The 22,993-nt window shown below is 39.4% G+C and overlaps 1 protein-coding gene across 3 annotated transcripts in view; it reads left to right on the forward strand.

Annotated features, from left to right (window-relative positions):
• LOC150076514 (trafficking protein particle complex subunit 11-like) overlaps positions 1-22,993 on the forward strand; it is a gene marked incomplete at its 3' end in the record, with an annotated part of 510,629 nt that overhangs the window by 113,812 nt on the left and 373,824 nt on the right. For all 3 annotated transcript variants that reach the window (XM_090388020.1, XM_090388018.1, XM_090388019.1), the window contains 1 exon segment: positions 1,712-1,826. In XM_090388020.1, coding sequence (XP_090244146.1) covers positions 1,712-1,826 — 115 coding nt within the window.

The raw sequence follows: 22,993 nt of genomic DNA on the forward strand, positions 1-22,993 counted from the left end.
AAGCTAGAAGATATCATGCGAAAGACAAGGACAGTGATGACCAAGAGCTGCCAACACCACCCGAAGTGAGCAGTGGAGAGGCTAACAATAGCTCGGAAAGAGGGAGGAAGGGGCCTGATAGAGCAACAGAAAATAGCAATAGTTAACCTGAAGGATTACTTCGAGAACAACAAAGCACTACTCCACCAGGCCATAAGGAAGATAGATATGTGGTATATCCCACTCAACCTAAGCAAGGAACCCCATCCCGCCCAGATGGCACAAGAAACAAAGTTGGAAAGATGGGCAAAGAAGACACTCCATGGCAGTCACTACAATGACCTCCATCACGATCACATCAATAACATTGCTTCCAATGCATGGCTCACAAGCGTGACGCTCTTCCCCAAAACCGAAGGATTCATGCTGGCCATCCAAGACCTGGTAATGAACACCAGAAACTATAGAAAATACATTGCAAAGGAGCCCGGAATGTCAGATGACACATGTCCACGATGCCACCTGTCCTAAGAAACGATCCAACACATCACCGCGGGGTGCAAAGTGATCACCCAGACTGAGTACACTCATAGACACGACCAGGTAGCCAGGATAATACATCAGAAGCTGGTGAGGAAATACCAGTTGACCACAGAAAGTGTACCATACTACAAGTACGAACCCCAGGCAGTACTAGAGACCCCAAGCTGTACTGGGAATGTGCCATAATAACGGATAAGACCATCCTGCACAACAGACTAGACATAATCTTTGTGGACACGATGGAAAAGGCTACCTACCTGATTGACATAGCGGTTCCCAACACTATGTCCAGAAAACCCATGAGCAAAAAATTAGGAGGCACACGAACCTAAGACAGGAGATCAAAGTGATGTGACATATGCAACAAGTAACGACCATCCCAATCATCGTGTTAACCACAGGTATGGTGCCAAAGACCCTATATAACGGCCTAGAAGCAATAGGTCTCCCAGCGAACACCTACAAGGAACTCCAGAAAGTAGCAATCCTGACCACGTGTAGGATAGTCAGAGAGTTCCTTGACCAACAGTAACACCAGACATAACAACAACCACCCTGTGTACTTGGTAGAAATACCCGTCACGAGATGGGACCCCCAATCAGGGAGAAATAATATATAATAATAATATTCTGCTTATTTATCAGTGTTGGTTGCAATACAATCATTAAGATATTTGATAAATTCTTTTATTTTATGATTTTCACTATTGAAATATATATATGAGGCCTGTGCAAGTTTTTTGGAAAAGGGATTAAAAATATATTTTGTCAAACTATCCAGCATATGCAGATATTATATGCACTCGTCGTTTCCGACACTTACTAGTAGTTACACTTATTTACATAGTTTCTGACACTTTTTTATTAGTACTTGACACTTACAAGTACTCTGATGAATAACAAATGTGGTGAAACTTGTAAGCAGCAGTGACCATCTTAACATTTTGGAAAAATTTTTTGGTAGTTTTAAAATCAGTAAAATCAGAATGCTGTGAACTTGATAAGTAAACTTATCAGCTGCATCAGGACATAGTAATGCATTGCAGGTTGGGACTGTCTCTATATATGCATTTTTCTTTTATGAATAGTGCTGTCAAGATTAGTTTTTGAATTGATAAATGTAATCATTAAATATAGAATTTTAATATTCAGATGTTTTTATACACCTTGTTTTGCTTTCTTTTTGAAGCTGACGATTCTTTGACATCACATGGAATAGCAGCAATTTGCAGTGCATGTGATCTTTCTGCTAAAACATTATTTGTTCTTCCTCATTCTGATCATTTGTTTGGTTATACTCTACGGTAAGTGAATCTAATTCAAATTTTTGTGTGTTGTACAAGGTAGACATAAAGTGAACTAAAAGTTATGTATTTTTTTTAAACTGTTTCCCCCCCTCATTTCTATTTTCTCTGATCATCTGCCAATTAAAAATCTGAACTATACTTACAACACAGATGACTTCTGTTGTCAAGAAGATTTTGCTAGACCTTGTGCTTAATTATTACTTTGGTTGAGAGATATGCAGCTGCAGTAGTCACTGTAGTTTCACTCTATTGAATTAATTGTTGATTGACTGAAAATGAGAAAAATTTTTTTTTTAATGCTGAAGTTTAAAGTTCAATCAAAGTTCAATTTAAAGTCCTTTCAATTAAAGGCTAATTGAAAGAGAAAATTTAAAAGAAAAATGTGTGCAAAATTATTTGCAGCTGTACATGCTGTAAGGTAATGGAAATTTAGGAAATAGCATGGACTCATACATTTGTAGTTAAAAGCACTGCAAAATTTCAGAAAGTTGTTCTAATTTTGCAACAATTTCAAGTGGTCAAATTGACTGTTGCAGCAATTGTAGTGTTAATTATAACATTTAATGAAAATATAAGATCATAATAGTGTTGTTGAAATGTTTTAATTTTTTTTTATGTCAAGCCATCAAATCATTTACCGAATAATTTACATCGGCTACCCTCATTTTCTGTGAATAAGCAAAATCACGATTGGGAAAACCTGATATAAAGCTGAAGCTGTGAATAAGGAAAACTGCAATTAGAGTGGATCACAGTTGGTAAGCATAACAATAAGCTTCAAAATATTCAAATCAACCTTTGAATAATGCCCTTCGAGCTTCAGATCAAAACACTAACAGAGGTAATGTCATCTCCTCATAGGTCATACAAATATCAGCCATGCTTACCTGTTAAGTGCAGAGGATTCCCCTCAGTGTCACCACTATAACATGGTGCTTACAGTCAGACATATCCTCAGTGAATGTATAAAATATCCATCCATGAGACTGGATAAAGTTGTTTCAAGGGGGATCATGAATAATTACAGATCTCGTAGTTTAACTTCTGTTCAGGGGAAAATAATGGAGTCACTGGTTAAATAAGCAGGATTATCTTGACAAAACTGCAGTAATAATTCAGGCATAGCATGGGTTTGTTAAGGGAAAGTCTTGTCTGACCAATTTTGATTCGATACTATGATGTGATCACAAAGAAACTGGATTCAAAAAATAATTTTGATATCATATACTTGGATTTCAGGAAAGCTTTTGATACTGTTGCACATGGAAGACTACAAGTTGGAGCAGTATGGTATTAAGGGCAAGTTGCTTCTATGGATAGAGGGATGGTTGAGTGGGAGAAGACAGAGTGGTAATCAGTGGACACTTCTCTTCTTGGACTAATGTTATTAGTGGAGTCCTCCACGGTTCAGTGTCGGGGCCCATTGTTGTTTTGTATATTTATCGATGGTATTGATGAAGGTATATCTGGCTTAATGTCAAAGTTGCACATGCTACAATGGTTGGCAGGGTTGTTAATGACAGTATGCTATTGCAACAGGATCTAGAAAAGTTGGGGAGCTGAGCAGTGGAAACTGACGTTTAACATTGACAAATGCAAAGTACTGCGCATATGGGTAGTAGTAACCCCGGAGAAATGTACTAATTGTGTGGTACTGCACTCAAGAAATGTCATGGACTTGCACTTTGTAGTTAAAAGGGCTGAAAAATTGCATAAAGTTCTAATTTTGCAACAATTTCAAGTTAGCAAGTGATCAAATTAACTGTCTCTATGATTGTAGTGTTAATTACAGCATTTAATGAAAATATAAAATCATAATTAAGTGTTGTACTGTTTGAAATGTTTGAAATTTTTTTTTTATGTCACGCCATCAAATCATTTTCTCGGTAGTGGAGAATGAAAAAGACCTGGAGGTAATTGTACAGTCAGATATGAAGTTTTCTGGTCAGTGCAGACAGGCTGCCAGAGCAGGTAATGGGGTACTGTCAATGATATACAGGAATTTTGCTAGTAGGGATAAGGAAGTAATTATCCCCTTGTATAAGGCAGTAGTCAGTCTATACCTTGAGTACTGCATATAGGTCTGGAGGTCTCATTTTAGGAAGGATGTAGAGTTGCTAGAACGAGTACAGAGGACAACAAGACTGGTGAGGGAAACAAAGGGGATGCTCTTACGAAGAAAGGCTTAAGTCCCTGCCAATTGCAGTGTATGGTGACTAGGAACCTGAGGTGATCTGATTGAGGTTATAAGACCTTGAATGGTTTGAGCAGGCTCAATGCCAATGGGATTTTTCCTCTTGCTCAGATTATAAACCTGAGGGGGCATAAACTCAAATTGAGGAAAGACAGTTGTAGAATAAATGTGTGGAAATTTGCCTTTAGCCAGCAGATAGTTGATTACTGGAACAGATTTCCATTTATCATTGTGTAAGTTGATAGTTTAAATACATTCAAGGAAGAAGTGGACAAACTTTTGGAGTAAATGGATGCATGAAATGGGAAGTTTTTTTTTTTTTTTTTTTGGCTGATGTTGTATAAGCTTGCTTTAATGCATCATATGCCTCTGCTAATGCTAATATGCAAGAGAATGCCAGAATCTCCTCACTCCAGCCACAAATAAAGTCTCACACACACACACACTTATTTTACTTTAGTAATGAAAGAAATGTCTCAGTTATTTTCACTTTTCTAAAAATGAGTAATGTATGTCACCTCTTTAGGTAGAGTTATCTCTATCACTGAACTGGATACCATATGTATGGTTCCCTATGGACATATGAAAGGCAATGTGCTGAAAAAATTTCAAGCAAACAAAAAAAAAAACAAAAAAAAAAAACCACGCTTTCTTGCATCATATGTATCTACTAATGCTAATAATTCATTTCCTGAAACTTAAGTGTCTATCAAGATATTCAAATGGTGTAATGCTGATGCTTTAAAATAGCACTTTGTTGTTATAAATTTGCATTTAAACAAGATATCCTCATTTATTTATTGCATTAGCATCTAAACTTTATCTGTATGAGTTCTGTACTGTGAAGCAGAAGTTGCAAACCACTTCTGATCTTCAAGGTAGAATGTGCTGGTTCCACAGGAACTAGTTATTGTCAGTGACTCCATTGTTAGAGAAATGGGAATTATATTTTGCAAAAAGGATAGGAGGAATAGGACCAGGGTATGTCTGCCAGAAGCAAGAGTTGATGACATTCTACAGCACATACCATCTTTTAAGGGCACAAAAGATGATATTGTTGTACATGTTGGCACAAATAACATTGTGTAAGAGATCTGTAGACTTAATTAATAAGTATACAGGTCAACATTGAAGAGAGTCCTGAGTTAGGATTAAATTTAAAGGTGTCTGCAATTCTGCCCAGACATGATAAGAGGGAGTATATGATGAGAGCCTTGTCAATCAATTTGCCCCTGGAGAGATTATGCAAGGCACGTGGGGTAGAATTTTTATCAGCATGGTCTGTGCTTGTTAACAGGAGAGAGTGCTTCTACAGGGATGGAATATTTGCAGGAATATTTAGTGATGCTATCGAGGCAATTGTTAGGTTGGTCTGAAAATGCTAGCTAGTCCGTGTATCCTCATAAGCTAGCAGTTTTTTGACCAACCTAACATTACTAGCTTGTATTCCCACAAGCTAGCAATGTTAGGTTGGTCAGAAAACTGCTAGTTTGTAATGCTTCTATTGGAATGAGCAGCAGCCTGGAAAGCAAGGTATTGAGGATTTTAAGAACTGCTGGGAGTGATCATGAAACAAGTAAATGCATGTGCTGTGTTAGGGTAACTAAGAGTAAGAACATGATAAGAGGGAGTATATGATGAGAGCTTTGTCAATCAATTTGGCTTACACATACACTAAAGCTAGAAGAATTGTAAATAAATTCAATTAATTTGAAGTGTTGGTCAAGACATCAAAGCATATTGTGAGGACATCGGAGACATGGTGTCACACAAATAAAAGGAATGCAGAATTTGAATATGGGAAGCACAATGTGTACAGAAATGTGTATAACATAGGAAGGGAGGAGGAGTTACCTGTTAGGAAACACAAAATCTAAGGCAGTGCATCCAATTTACATGGATGCAGTGCAGTGTTGAGTCAGTTTGGTGTGACATAAGCACTGGGAAAGCAAAAGTGAGAGTAGGAGTGTGTTATAGGCATAATGACTCTGAGGAGTACAATGAACAACTTTATGGAGAAATGGAGCAGGGCAGTAAATCAGAATGTCTTATAATGGGGATCTTAACTTTTCAGATGTTAGGCACCTCCATAGCCAGGTGGGAAGGAGCAACAGTGCGTAGCACACGCTTCTTGATTAGACTGGGGTTCGATCCCATCACCACCAAATACGAAGGATGCGGAAAGGTCAGGGAATGACCACCGCATATTCCCGGAGCAATATGGCCTTAGTTGCTAATGCTCCTAAAAAAACCAAACCATTTTCAGATATTGACTGGAACATGAGTTGGTTACTCACGCACTAGCAAGACTTTTGTGGATTTATTGGATGACTGTTTTCTACAGCAGCATGTTCCAGAAGGAGTATTACTCTTGATCTGATTATCAGCAGTGATTATTCATGCATTAAGAATTTGCAGATAAAGGAACCACTAGGTGGCAGTCATTACAGTGCACCGATGTGGGATTTACTTAAAGATGTAACTACCATTAGTGGTAAAGGGAAGGGTTTTTGCTTTTGTAAAGGTGACTACAGTGGTCTCAGACATTAGCATTAGCATTAGTAGAGGCATTTGATGCAAGAAAGCAAGCTTATGCAGCATCAGCCAAAAAAAAAAAAAAAAAAAAAAAAGTAACATAAATAAATAAAAATAACCACTTCCACTTCACCCCTCTGTTCGTTCGAAATACCTGTCCAGCTGAGCCTTAAACTTATTTAGGCTATCAACTTCCACGACAAGGGATGGAAGTCTGTTCCACCCACCAACCACCCGCTGGCTAAAGGCAAATTTCCGCACATCTATCCTACATCTGTCTTTCCTCAATTTGAATTTATGCCCTCTCAGGTGATTTTTCTGAGCTAGAGGAAGAATCCCATCAGCATTGAGCATGCTCAAACCATTCAAGGCTTTGTACACCTCTATCAGATCACCCCGCTGGTGCCTAGTTTCCAGACACTGTAATTTGCAAAACTTAAGCCTTTCTTCGTAAGAGAACCCCTTTGTCCCATTCACCAATCTAGTCGCCCTTCTCTGTACTCGTTCCAGCAGCTCTACATCCTTCCTGAAATGAGGCCTCCAGGCCTGTATACAGTACTCTAGGTGTGGCCTGACCATTGCCTTATACAAGGGAATAATCACCTCCTTATCCCTGCTAGAAAAATTCCTATATATCATTGACAATACACCATGAGCTACTCTTGCAGCTCGTCTGCACTGCTCAGAGAACTTCATATCTGCCTGCACCACCACCCCCAGGTCCCTTTCATTCTCTACCACTGTCAGTGTAGTACCACAGAGTTGATACGTTGCTCTGGGGTTGCTGTTTCCCATATGTAGTACTTTACATTTGTCAATGTTAAACTTCATTTGCCACCTCGAAGCCCATCTGCTCAACCTTTCCAAATCCTGTTGCAGCAGCATAGTGTCAGTAGTGTCCTTGACAACCCTGCCAACCTTCGTATCGTCTGCAAACTTGGACATTAAGCCTGATATACCATCATCAATATCATTTATAAATACAGAAAACAATAAAGGCCCCAGTACTGAACCCTGAGGGACTCCACTAATAACATTAGTCCACGATGAGCAGTGTCCATTGATTACCACTCTCTGTCTTCTCCCCCTCAACCACCCCTTTATCCATAGCAGCAACTTGCCTCCAATGCCACACTGCTCCAATTTGTGCAGCAGTCTTCCATGTGCAACAGTATCAAAAGCCTTTCTAAGATCCAAGTATATAATATCAAAGTTATTTCCTGCATCCAGTTCTTTTGTGACTGCATCATAGTATCCAATCAAATTGGTCAGGCAAGACTTCCCCTTAACAAAACCATGCTGTGTCCTAGCTATAACTGAAGTCTTGTCTAGATGATCCTGCAGTGCTTCTTTCACCAGTGCCTCCATTAATTTTCCGGGAACAGAAGTTAAACTCACAGGTCTATAATTACTTGTGTCAGCCTTTGATCCCCCTTTGTGAATTGGGGTCACATTTGCACATCTCCAGTCAATGGGTACCTCCCCTGAGTCCAAGGAAGCTCTCATAATTATGGCTAAGGGTTTGCTTACCTCCTTTGCTGCCTCCTTTAATATAACTGGATAGATCCCATCCACCCCAGGTGCCTTTCTTGTGTTTATCTTCAACAATTTCCCCTCCACTTTGCTCTCAGTTATTACAAGATTCTCTAGCTTACTGCTAGAGTTGAATACACCTCTGGCATTCCCCTCGCTGAATAACTCCTCATGTGTGAATGTCGATGCAAAATATTCATTTAGTTTGTTAGCTACCCGAGCAGGGTCATCAACAGTTGACCCATCGATCTCAAGTGGACCAATCTGATTCATCCCCTTCCTTCTAGAGTTTACATAAGTAAAGAACTCTTTGCTGTTTTTCTTCGCATCCCTTGCCAAGGATCTCTCGTAATCTGCCTTCGCCTGCCTAACCTCCTTTGTAACTTGGTTACAGATCAACTTGTATCTATCATAGGCGTCCGTGTCACGTGTTAATTTGTATGTATCCCATGCATTTTTCTTCTCTGCCATATGCCTCATTAGTTCATCTGACAACCATTTAGGCCTAAACCTTGAACAATATTTCTTAGTTGGTATGTAAAGCCTAGTAGCTTCCACGATAAGTTCTTTGAATGCTTCCCATTTTGAATTTGCTGTTGGCAATATCATCAGTTGATCCCACTGTATAGAATTTAAATACTGTCTCAGTCCATTGTAGTCGCCTTTACGAAAGCAATACCCCTTCCCTTTACCCCTAATGGTAGTTACCTCTTTGAGTAACTCCCACTTCAGCACACTGTGATCACTGCCACCAAGTGGTTCATTTATCTGCAGATTCTTAATGCATGAAGAATCACTACTGATAATCAAATCAAGAGTATTACTCCCTCTAGTTGCCTCCCGAACATGCTGATGTAGAAAACAATCATCCAATAAATCCACAAAAGCCTTGCTACTGTGTGAGTGACCAGCCCCCAAATTCCAGTCAATATCTGGGAAATTAAAATCCCCCATTATAAGACATTTTTTAAATTCTATGCAATGGGACCAACTGATGATGTTACCAACAGCAAATTCTAAATGGGAAGCATTCAAGGAATTAATCTTAGAAGCTACTAGGCTTTTCATACCAGCTAAGAAATAATGTTCAATGTTTAAGCTTAAATGGATGTCAGATGAACTAATGAGACTCGTGGCAGATAAGAAAAATGCACAGGATGCTTATAAATTATCAGACAACACAGAGGCTTATGGTAGATAGAGGCTAGTCTATAGTCAAATCACAAAGGAGGTTAGCATTCAAAGGCAGATTATGAGAAATCTTTGGCAAAGGATACAAAGAAAAACAGCAAAGACTTCTTTACTTATGTAAACTCTATAAATAAGATTGATCCACTTGATATTGATCAGTTGGCTGTTGACGATCGTGATCTAGTAGCTGACAAATTGAATGAGTATTTTCCATTTACATCCCCACATGAGGAATTCTTTAGGGAAATGGATGCCAGAAGTTTATCAAACAGTAACAGGGAACTAAGTGATTTTATAATAAATGGAGTAAAAATTGAAGAGAAATTATCAAAGTTAAACATAAAAAAGGAACCTAGGATGGATGGGATCTATCCAGTTATATTAATGGAGGCAGCAACAGAGGTAAGCAAATCCTTAACTATAATCATGAGAGCATCTATGGAAACAGGAGAGGTCTCTGTGTACTGGAAATGTGTGAATGTATCCTCATTTCACAAAAAAAGGGGATTAAAGGGTGACACAAGTAATTACAGACCTGGTAGTTTAACATTTTGTTCTGGGGAAAATAATGGAGTCACTGGTTAAAGAAGCAATGTAGGTTCATCCAGACAAGACTGCAGTTATAGTTCAGACACAGCATGGGTTTATTAAAGGGAAATCTTGTCTGACCAATCTGATTTTGATACTACGATGGGGTCACAAAGGAACTGGATGCAAAAAATTATTTTGATATCATATACTTGGATTTCAGGAAAGCTTTTGATACTGTTGCACATAAAAGACTGCTGTACAAGCAGTATGGCATAAGGCAAGTTTCTACTATGAAAAAAGGAATTGAGTGGGAGAAGACAGTGGTAATCTATGGACAGTACTCGTTTTTGGACTAATGTAATTAGTGCTGTCTCCCAGGGTTCAGTGTTGGTTTCATTTTTGTTTTCTGTATTTATCAATGATATTGATGAAGGTATAAATGGCCTAATGTCCAAGTTTGCAGATGGTACAAAGGTTGGCAAAGTTGTTAATGACAGTAATGACAGTGTGCTACCAAAACTGGATCTAGAAAAGTTGGGCAGATGGGCTGAGAAACGGCAACTGAAGTTTAACATTGACAAATGCAAATTTCTGCATATGGGTAGCAGTAACCCCAGTGTAATGTACCAACTATATGGCACTGCACTCAGGGTCTTCTTCTTCTTCTTCGGTCCTTAGCTGGCAGCTGGGGGGGGGAGGCGGTTGGCCATGCAACCAGTATGCTGCTGTAGGTGCCGCAGGGTTTCGGACTTGCTCTGTGATGTTCTTCCATACCTTACGATCCATGGCTTCAGTCCTGGCCTGGTTAAGGTCGAGACGTCGGCTCTTCAAGTCATCTTCCACTTGCTTGGCCCACGTTTTCCTAGGCGCGGTCCGTTGGATGCTCCATTGGGTGGGTCGTTGTCTCCAAAGGAGTGTGGATGGTATTCTGTTCGTGCCCATTCTACATACGTGGCCAAACCATCTGAGCCTTCGCTTCTGGATTTGGTCGGCAGTGGTTGGTTGGTTGCTGTTGGCATCTGGCGCGGATGGTATCATTAGTGATGCGGTCGCGAAGAGAGATGCCCAAGATCTGCCGCAGGCATCGCATTTGGAATACCTCAAGTTTGTTCAAATCTAACTTGAGACAAATCCATGTTTCCGATCCATAAAGAAGAATGGGCAGGATCAAAGTCCGGAAGAGTCGGATTTTAGTCTTTGTGGAAATGTTGGTCCTCTTCCACAGACACCATTTGAGCGAGGCGAACGCAGTGGCCGCCTGTCCAATTCTGCTGTGGATTTCCATGGTGGATGCAACTTTCTTCTCCTGGACCAGCGACCCAAGGTATTTAAAGTCCTGCACTTGCTCGATCTGGACGCCTTCGAGATAGATGGTGGCTTGCGACCCATCTGTTGTCGGGGCCTTTGTCACTCAGGGTAGTGAATAATGGATGAGATCTGGGGCAATTGTGTGATCAGATATTGTTTTCTGAGCAGTGCAGACAGGCTGCCAGAGCAACTCATGGTGACTTGCATGAGCGACTTCATCATAGTAACTGTGACATATATGGGCATAAAGCAATTAGTATGTCAGTCAGTGCACTAGAATGCCCAGTTCTGCTTCAGATATTTTCATTATTCCACTTTGTTTAATTTTATATTTTGTCCTCTCATGAGGGAAAACACATGTAACTTTATTAAAGCCTAGGTATGTAATTTCAACATTGTTGTTTCTTGTATCAGTGACTTCATCATAGTAATTTACCAAGGTTAATGGTGAATGACTCCTCTTTCCTGATGAGATGCTGGATCTATTAAGGCTACTATTAATGCTGGGATTATACTGAATCTCACCCTTAACCACAAGCTCCATGATCTTATGTTATCACCTCCTTTAGTTATGCAACTCCTCTTTAGCCTCCTTTGTGAATGTGGGAAACATCTGCATTTCTCTGGTCAAAAGGGATCTTTACAGAGTCTAATGGCACCCTCATTAACACTCCTAACAGTTTGATTCACTTATACAGACTTTTTAATTATAATTGAATCTATACTATCCTCCTCAGGGGCCTTGCCCTGCTTTAACCTTAGGTTTCCTAACAAATTTTGCCCTGAGATCATTATATCACTTATTTTATGGAAATTTGACTTCTTTACATTCCCCAGCAATTTGAGCTTGATTTCAACTATAAATATTGTTGAAAAGAATTTATTCAACTCATCTGCTAATTCTTTTGGCTCTTCTGTGAGCCTTCCACATTGACTGATCAGTCGAGTTACCTATTTTAATTGATGCATTTCTTTTTTTAGGTACCTGTATGCGAGTAGTGCACCTGTTGTCTTTACCCTGTCTGTTCATCCATATATAATAATTCAGCTTCTGATTTTTTCGCTTTTCTTTTTTTATTAGGAGTTGAATTATTATACAGTGAAACTTCCCTTTAACGGACAGCCATGGGGAACGAGAATTTGTCAGTTAGAGAGAAGTGTCCGCTAACAAGAAGTCTGAGGGAGAAAAAAAAAAAGAAAGAAAGAAAAATTGTTAAACGTTTAATGTAAAATTAAATTAAAATATATACAGATTTTGAACAATATTTTTGTAAATAATATACAATTACATACACAAGAGATAAAGAAAAATCGTTAAACGTTTAATGTAAAATTAAACTAAATTATATACAGATTTCGCACAATATTTTTGTAAATAATATACATACAATTGTGCTATTCATATTATGACTTTATCTTAAGAAAAATACATACAGTAATCACTTATTTTCTTCTGCACCTTCTTCCGGCTGATAATTTTGTTTTCAACATTTGTTAGGAGTGAAGAAACCATCGAAAGTCCTTCAGTATCTTCTTCAGCGGCGAAAAACATTTTTACACGATTGATTTGTATGAGTGCTTCTTCTATTTTCATCGGTGGTTCGTCGTTAATGTTCTTCGACAGAATGACCTCCTTCCATTTCTTCATCCTCATGAGGAACTTCTTGAAAAATATCGATGATAATGTCGTTGATATCTAGAGCACCATCTTCTGCAGTGAGGTTCGAGTCTATATCTTTGTAGCCAGGGTCACTTGTAGCAGAAGTATCGTACATTATCAATAGATGTTGAAGTTCTTGTTCTTCTTGGTGCTCCACATTGCTGTTCACAACTTCAATTTTTGCGTTTGAGAAGCCAGACTTTACAAAACAGTTCACGACAGTTTGTTTTCTAATTGCGTTTACTGAAGAGGAAATCCATTGAATCGCATCTAGGATGCTGAGTTTCTTTGCAAGGTCACTCGCACGTGTTACATCATTCATGTTTGCAATGAGATGTCTTAAAACACGTTTTCTGTAGTGAAGTTTAAAATTTTTTATTATCCCTTGATCGAAGGGCTGACACTCTGCAGATGTGTTTGGTGGCAGAAAAACGATTTGAATGATACAATTCAATGTGCGGGTGAGATGCAGCATTATCCATGAAAAGAATAATTTTTCTGTTTTGACGAATCATGTTTTGGTTAAAGTGACTTATCCATTCACTCATGATATCTTGTGTCATCCACGCTTTTTTATTAGACTTCCAGTCAACATTCAAAAGATTCAACTTTATGCCGTTGAAACAACGAGGATTTTGTGGTTTTCCTATAACAAGAGGTTGTTCAAAGTCTCCCAGCACATTTATACACAATGGCACAGTCAAGCGTTCCTTAGAAATTTTTCCGCCCTGGCACTTTTCGTTTTTTAGACTCATTGTTTTTTCAGGAAGAGCTTTAAAAAACAACCCTGTTTCGTCACAGTTGTAAATATCCTTAGCTTCAAAATCATGACATAAATCTTCCAATTTGATGGTCCACTCTGTTACAACCCCAGTATCAACAGATCCACCTTCACCACTTACGGTTTTCCAAGAAATTTTATGCCGAGTTTTGAATTTGTGTAGCCATCCCACAGAAGCTTTGAAGTCATTTACTCCCATAGATTTCACAACCTCCAAAGCCTTTTCCCTAATAATAGGCCCATTAATGGGAATTTTTTTTATCACCTGCGCGACAAAACCACTCATACGTAACATTGTCAATTTGAAGTCCAACAGTTTATGGGAATGATTTTTGAACCTGATCATTCCGTGTTGCCAAAATTGTTTGAGCAGTTCATTTTTTTTCTTTAGGATGTTGCTTACCTGCGTCATCCCGATTTTGAATTTTGCAGCGAGATTGCGAACATTATTTTTTTGCCGATCATACGCATTAATGAGTTCGACTTTATCTTTTAAAGTTAAATGTTTACGAGAAGACATTGTGTGCTTCACACGACACTGAACAAAACTGAAAACTGAAACTCAAAAGACGAAAGACCGACAAAATTTCCCCCCCTGCACACATCGAATTCATCAGAAGTTTTACACGTGCCTTAAAATTCTTGAAAAAGGGTTTAGAACCGCGAAGTAAACCTTGATAAAATTCAGAGAATCGGAAATAGAAAATAAACACACGATTGAGGCAATACGTGGAAGAAAAGTTCCTAGAAAAAGGGCCGTGAGCTCGCCCGCTGTCCGTCATGGGGAGATCAAATTAAGTGCTAATCTAAACGAAACAGTGCAGATTGCCTGTCCGCGTCTGTTACAGAGAATGTCTGCTAGACAGAAGCTGAAAACATGTTAAAACCAATAGAGGAGAGTTGGGGAATTTGAAAATGTCCGTTGTAGAGAGATGTCCATTCAAGAGAGGTGTCCGTTAGGAGAAGTTTCACTGTATATGGATGAATAAACATGGTGAAGTAACAGGTGCACTACTCACATATGAGCACCTAAAAAAAGAAAAGCATCAATTTTCATAGAATTTTGCATTTAAATCTCTTAGAAAAATTTGTCTGGCCATCTCAAATTTCATTAAAATCAGTCCAATAGAAATCCAATCCAACAATTATTATTTCTTTGTCTTTCCATTTGCATGCAATAACTTGATATCCAGTGGACGAATTTTCATGAAATTATGTAGATAGTTCTGTTAGAGAGGTATGTAGAGTAATTCCAAATTCCATTAAAGTCAGCCCACTTGAAATCTGGCAATGTCCATCCGTCTGCTTCTAATAACTTGACTCTCAATTTGATGGATTTTCATGAAATTTTATATTTGGCTTGGTATTGCTTTTTTTTTTTTTTTTTTTATAAAAAGAGACCTGAAATGTAATGCACTTGATACATTAACTAAACTATGATTGTTATTACTCGTGAGAACTCCCTATTCCTGTGCTTTGCTCTCTATGTTAGTGCTTTCTTGTAATCAGCTTTTGCCTGTTTTTCCTCACTCGTGATTTGTTATATATTCACTTATATTGCTCATACAAATTTGGGCTGCCTTTGAAATTTCACGATGTTCTGCAACCATCCCATTCTTGTTCCTTTCACTGAATTAAACTTTAATTTCACTAGTCATCCATTTTGGTATCTTATGTTTATAGAACTTCAACAGTGGAACTATATTTGTTGCTTTTAGGAAAAATTCCACAAATATTTTCTATACCATATTTGTATTCGACAGCATACATTCTCTCCAGTTTCTCCAGTCAGTGGAACACAAGAAATATCTCATTCTGTTGCAGTCCCTTTTCTTGAAAATAAGTTCTTGGCATTATCTTTTACTACATAGGTTTCACTCAACCTAAGCTATATTAGATATTATAGTCATGTTGGTTCCCCACTGCTAAGTTTTGATGCAGTTAGCTCCTTAGTGAAAACCAAATCTACAACCTAATTCTCATTAAGGAGCTTAACTAGCCCTGTCAATCTGTCTAATCCCTCATGGGTAGCAGAGTTAATATAATTAATGTCCTCCCCACACCAGATGAAAAGACCCAAGACCTAAGCAGCATACTGACCACGGAATTCATGCAATTTACAGACATATTATATATGGCACAATATGGTCTAAGTCATTGATATGCCTAAACCCTAAAGCAACAACAACAACCAGCTTAAAGAAATTTTTATCATAATCTTCAGACTCATTTGATTTGTACATATACCCTCATTAACATCTTCCCCTTACTGCAAGTCATTTCATATGACAGACACATCTGTATCACTTGTACACTGGGTAGCTGCCTCCACTATTTCAGGTGTGGCTAGATAGACCTGAGTATGACTTCAAGTAAGTTAAATTGAATGTAACAATTATTTGCTTTTTTGCTCTTTAAATTAGTTTCCTTAAGTGCTGCTCTATTTAAAAAAATTCTCTTCTGCCACAACTGGGAGCATTTCTGTAACTGTTTACTTATATCAGTAATAATGTACTTTACATATGCTGCTGCATTTCTTCCAAAAACCAAAACACGTTCTTTATTGCTGTTTTGATATTTATCATAGAAAAAGATGGAACCAAATCATGAGAGTAATGAGAATGGTATTTCTGAAGGATCTGTTTTTCTGTTAGAAATTACTTGATTGATAATACAGTGTGAGCTGGCATTTCATGGTAATGCAACACTTATTTGTCCAGCCACAATTTGCATCTTTCTGTAACAAGTTTTCTCTCAAATGATTCAGAACTTGAAGGTAAAATGTCTCATCAAGAATTTTGGGGAAGGAATTATGAGTACACAGTGTCTTTTTATATATATATATATATATATATATATATAAATAAGAAAATGAGCATGGCCTTGAATTTTGATTTTTCTCATCCTTTTTTATAGTCTTGGAGAAGTCTGCCTTTTGTTCACCCTGCATCATTTTGTGGCTTATGATCAGACTGAAATATGCATGATGCATTCCCTGCGATGATTCTATCCAGAAATACTGCTTGAATTTTGTCCAAAAGGTCAATTGAAGCCTGGGCTCACCTTATTGGCTATGAGTCAGGATTTTTGTTATATCATCTTCAGAGATAATTTCATGATTGAGCCCCTCGACATGGGCACTTGTACGTGGTGAGGGGACCTCCCAGTGATGCTGCTGGTTCTCCAGATTAGCATCACTGGGATCCAAAGCTCATAGCCTAGGTTCCAGGCTGACATCAATGGAATTCGCCTTATTTGCCATGTGCTGCAACCCATGGAAATTCGGAAAGCGGGTTTCTGGTGGTTGAGGGGCCCAGCTTCAATGCACCACTTTGGTCCCTGCTTCGACAAGAGAGGTGGTGCTGGAAGGCTTGGCTAGGATCAATCGGTTAGTAGGCTCGGATGCAAGGGTCAACTGTGTCAATGCCATGCCCCTACCCTCATGGTCCGAGGGACAGTGAGAGTATGGTGTCTGGGTAGCTCTGGTGTCCCACTCCTGAGCAGAGTGCATTTATTGCATGCCGGGTAGTGGGCGTCCCTTTGGGCTCCGTGGTGGGTGGGGAGCCCATGCACTGAACCACTTCAAAAACTTCATGAATCCTGATAAACTTATTTGAAAACACAGATAGCACTATTGCTACAAGAGGCGGTGAACTGAAATACCATCAGGGCCTGTCCCAAGGATTTTAATTATACATTCAACCAGCAAAAAACTGATTGGCAAAATGTCACCCTTCTTTATACAGAAAGATTAGAAGTTAGAAGGGTTAGCAGGTTTCCATAAATCAATTAAGAGGCCCCGTTCTGAGGACTTCTTAATTGAAACTAAAAATGACAGGCAATCTGAGCAGCTACTCTGAGCAACGTCAATCAGAGGAATACCTATAATAGCAACATTACATAGAACACTAAACTCATCGAGAGGTGTCATTTCAGAGCATTACCGAGGTTACCGAGGAGGAAATCTGCTCTGAACTAAAACCACAGGTAGTTATTGCTGGGGCGCCTCCGTAGCCAGGTGGGAAGGAGCAGCAGTGCTTGATTAGACATGCACTTGATCAGACGTAGCACATGCTTCTTGATTAGACCGGGGTTCGAGCCCGTCACCACCAAATACGGAGGATGCGGAAAGGTCAGGGAATGACCACCGCATATCCCGGAGCAATATGGCCTTAGTTGCTAATGCTCCTAAAAACCAAATAACAAACAAACAGTTATTGCTGTTAAGAGAATTAATGTGCGTAGGGATGGGAAACTTGTTAAAACTAGAAACATCCTGACTTTCAACTTGCCGACGTCTCCTAATGAAATTAAACTTGGTTGCATCAACTGTCCAGTGCATCCATATGTTCCAAATCCTTTTTGGTGTTTTAGGACTCCACAGCAGGCCATTCTCAAATGGCCTGCTGTGGAGTCCTCGCCTGCACTCTATGTGGTGCAAAGGACCACGAAACAATGGCATGTTCAGCCACAAAACCCACCTGCATTAACTATCAGGGAGAACACCCAGCCTACTCACAAGCATGCCAGAGGTTGAAAGAAGAAAAGAAATTCAAATTTCTTTCTTTTCTTCTTTGAACATATCATACCAGGAGGCAAGAAAAATGGTGAAATCTATAAACATCAACAAATGCACCTATGCCCAGAAGGTAGCAGGGAGATGTTTCATTGGAACTCAGATGGACATGACCATTCCTCCAAAGTCATTCACTCCCATCGCACGTTACCTCTTAAGCTCATAAAAACCTGCACAGAAAGACAAATCAGCTGCCACTCCTGTATCATATCAGTACCTCCTAATGCTCCACAAGTAACAAAAGCAATTGCCTAAGAAATTTGAATACCTTCCCCTAGTATCCAAGAAAATATGGATGTTGAGGAGGAGGTACAAGATGATTCAGTCTTGGAACTCTTTGCTGAGGAGGAAATGGACACCAGACAGCATCCGTACTTCCCCAGAAAAGATAAATCCAAGACTGACAAAAGTAAGCCCTCAGCACCTTGGAAGCTGCCTGATGGTCCCACCAAACCAAAATAATGGCTAAATTCCTACAATGGAACTGTCATGGATTCTGGCGAAACAATGATGACATCAAGGCCCTCCTACAAAAGCATGAGCTAGTTTGCTTTTGCTTACAGGAGACATACCTGAAGGCAAATGAAAACCCTTCCCTTCCCTTTATAACACTACTATTGTTCGAAAGGACAGACTGGGGATGTGGACCTGCTCATGGGGGTGTTGCTATACTTCTGGGCAACCATACTCCATTTCAACCTATTCCTCTCTCAATCAATATAGAAGTGGTAGTGGTTTGCCTTACAGTAGAGTTCTTGTTAACAGTCTGTTTGGTTTATTTGCCACCTGGGGCAGATATCTCCCAGAAAAACCTTGATGATCTCATTGTGCAGCTACCTACTCCTGTCTTGCTCCTGGGCAATTTCAATGGACAACATCCTGTGGAATAGTGTAACATTAATGGAAGGGGATGTGTCATAGAACACATGCTCACTGACAATGACCTTTCCCTTCTAAACGTGGGAACTAACACCTTTCTCCACATTCCTACCCTTACGTTCTCTGCTATTGATCTCTCTATATGCTCCCCCTCTCTCCTATCTTCATTCACTTGGGAGGTACAGGAGAACCTTTATGAAAGTGATCACTTCCCCCCTATGATAACCAGCCTACTTAACGGGAACCATGCCCACCTTTTAAGTTATCGATTGATCATGCTGACTAGAATGCCTTTCAACACCTGGTAGACTTTAACATCAGTCAGGAGCCTATCAATGATGCAGTGATGTACATCACAGAAAGCATTGTCCATGCAGCTGCAATTACAATTCCAAAAACATCTACCTGGTTTCCACCATTTCCAAAACCTTGGTGGAATGCTAAATGCACGGCAGCAAAAAAGGCAAAAAAAAAGCTTGGGGATAATCCAATGATATCCTATTATAGCTCACTCTCTTAGCCTTCAAACAAGCACGCACCAAAGCACGATATATTCATCGTCAGAGCCAAAAGGAATTGTGGATCCACTTTACATCCACTATTACCTATTCAACCAGCAGTAAAGCTGTCTGGAACAAAATCTGGAAAATGAAGGGGAAATATACATCGTACCTTTCACCTGTCCTGGAATATAATGGATGCATTATTGCAGACCCAATTACAATAGCCAATGCTCTTGGGGAGACTTTCTGCCATCTCGTCAACATCTTGTTACTTCCAAGAGTTTCTGGTCTGAAAAGACAAACTCAAAAAGCAGCCAATTAACTTTAAATATAAAAATCCTCATCCCTATAATAGGCTCTTCACCATGGAAGAGTTAGAGCTGTTGGAGCAGATCTTATCCATTATGATATGATCAGACATCTGTCAACAAAATCCATGGACCAACTACTCTTTCTGTATAACAGAATATATCAACTAGAGCAGTTTCTGGATTCCTGGTATAAGGCAATTGTGCTTGCCTTTCCTAAGCCAGGAAAGGATACCAAAATCCCAACAAACTACCATCCTATTGCTCTGACTAGCTGTCTATTCAAAATCCTGGAGAGAATGGTCAATGCTTGCCTTATATGATATTTGGAGGAAATGAACTCCTCTCCAGATTGCATGTGGTTTCTGTAGGAATAGGTCCACTTTAGACCATTAAATCAGGCTTGAAACTTCCATTCAAGATGCATTTTTGAAACGAGAACACCTGGTATCAGTGTTCTTCAATATGGAAAAAGTGTATGACAGAACTTCGAGATTTGGAATTTTAAAAGACCTTTATAGCATTGGTCTTAGAGTCGTCTCCTAACGTTTATTAAAAACTTTTTATCCTGTCATTCGTTCCAAGTTCGTGTGGGGTCTACCCTCTTTTGGCCTTTTTGCCAAGAGGGACTACCCCAGGGATCAGTTTTAAGTGTTTCGCTTTTTGCCATCAAATTGAATTCCACCGTAGAACAACTTCCTCCAACTGCAGCCTTTTTTTGGCAATAGAAATCCACCATCAGGTGATTTGTATTGCCACTGGAGCATTTTGCACATCTCCTGTCCAGAGTCTCTATGTCGAAGCAAATGAACTTTGGTTATCATTTAGTCGGAAGCAGTTTTCTCTACAGTATACTTTGAAATTGAAATTTCAGCATATTTTCTTAATCTTGCAACATGAGGATTATCGAGAGACAACTGCAACATGCCATTGATCATCTGAATTCATGGTCAGTGAATAATGGCTTCAGGTTCTCCTCACAAAAGACGGTCTGCATACACTTTTGTCACAAGCACAACCTTCACCCTGAACCTGAATTGAGACTTGGACAGTATGTTATTCCAGTAATGCCTGAGACTAGATTTTTGGGGCTTGTGTTTGATAAAAGTTGACATTCCTACAACACATTCGTCAACTATGTATAAAGTGCACGAAAGCGCTATTGTGCCTCTATCGTGCACTTGTGCATTTCAAATTAGATTATGGATCCCAAGTATACGCATCTGCTAGACTCAGCATACTCCGAGGGCTGGATCCCATCCACTGTCAGGTGATTCGTATTGCCACTGGAGCATTTTGCACATCTCCTGTCCAGAATCTCTATGTCGAAGCAAACGAACCTTCGTTATCACTTAGTTGGAAGCAATTTTCTCTACAGTATGCTTTGAAATTGAAATCCCTGCCAGACCACCCCATGTGGACACCCTTGTTGGGAAAATTTGTGCAACACTTGCCAGACTGCCAATTATCCATTTGGTATTCATATCCAAAGGCTACTCAGATATTTGGACATTACATTAGACATTGTTGCCCCATCACCAGGGCAACCTCGTCCACCCCGGCATGCTCGTGTTCTCCTTTGCGACCTCTCCCTTAACAACCGGGGAAAGGACAGTACTCCATCTGCTGTCTACTTGAAGCTATTTTCAGTTCACCGATCTGAACATTCTAACTTCTTGCCAGTCTACACAGATGGTTTGAAGTCAGAAATGGCTGTGGGATCTGCAGCTGTCTTCCCAGGCACTACAGTATCTGAACAGAATCTCTCACGAATGCAGTGTATTCATTGTAGAGCTGCACACAGTTGAGCTAGCCTTGGATCATATACAAACCACCCACCACAAAAAATGTATGATATATATACTGACTCCCTCAGTTCATTGCATTGCAGGCTTTATCATCATTGAGGTTCAGTCCTCATCCTGTCCTGTCCCAGTGGATACAGCAGAAGTTGCACTTCCTTTCGCATTCCAAATTTGATGTTCATTTCTGCTGGATCCCCGGCCACATTGGGATCTTATGAAATGATTTGGCAGAAAAATCTGCAAAATCAGCGACTCTTTAACTCTTGCCTGTTAGCCCCCTATACAGACTACAGGCAATTCGTTTTGTTTGTTTGTTTGTTTGTTATTTGGTTTTTAGGAGCATTAGCAACTAAGGCCATATTGCTCCAGGGATATGCGGTGGTCATTCCCTGACCTTTCCGCATCCTCCGTATTTGGTGGGCACGGGCTCGAACCCCAGTCTAATCAAGAAGCGTGTGCTACGCACTGCTGCTCCTACCCACCTGACTACGGAGGCGCCCAGGCAATTCGTATGTAAGAAACTGATTTCCCAATGGCAACATTCATGGTATGGGCAGGTTGCAAGCAAGTTATAGAGATTAAGCCTGTAATCGAACATTGGCAGTCTGGTCTGCACAGGATCCGTAAAGAGGAAGTTATTCTATCTTGACCCTGCATATGACATAGTCATCTGACACACTCCTTTCTGCTGAGGGCTGATGACCCTCCTATGTGCGAACAATGTAACACTGTTTTAACTGTAAAACATATTATATCCAACTGTTCCAGTTTTAGAAATGCTCGTTTTAATGCTTTTACCCATCTGACTGAAATATACACTATCAGATTTTAAGTGACAATGACCATGTGTCAGCAGTTTTTTTTTTTAATTTTTAAAGGTGATTAATATATATACACTTATATGAAATGTTCAATTTATTCTTCACTCATTCTGGTTTTTATTTATATTTATCAACGTCTGATGAGATAACCTGTTTAAAGGTTACTAAACTACTCATTTTTCTGAATTTTAAAATCTGCCATGGCGCATTATAACCTTGTTGTTTTTTCACCATCAAAAACCAATCAACCAACCAATCATGATTAATGCCAAAATGATGAATACTTTGTTTATCCATTCCTATTTGTTCTTCTATCATTCTTGACATTCTTTGATTGGTCTGAAGAAGTAGTTCTTGCACTTATTAAATATTTTCATTAGTTTTTGTTGTTATTTGCCTTTTGAATCAAACCACGATAGGTAGTTTTTTTCATTCACATAAAATCATTTATGCCACTTAGATTCATTCCTTTGACATTGCAGATTCTCCTTTAAACTTTTTGCAACAGTTCATTTTAATCAACAGTCCATTTTAAGCAG

The sequence above is a fragment of the Mastigoproctus giganteus genome, chromosome 13 (assembly GCF_048544385.1).
Source record: "Mastigoproctus giganteus isolate SK-2022 chromosome 13, ASM4854438v1, whole genome shotgun sequence".
Classification (NCBI taxonomy): domain Eukaryota; kingdom Metazoa; phylum Arthropoda; class Arachnida; order Uropygi; family Thelyphonidae; genus Mastigoproctus; species Mastigoproctus giganteus.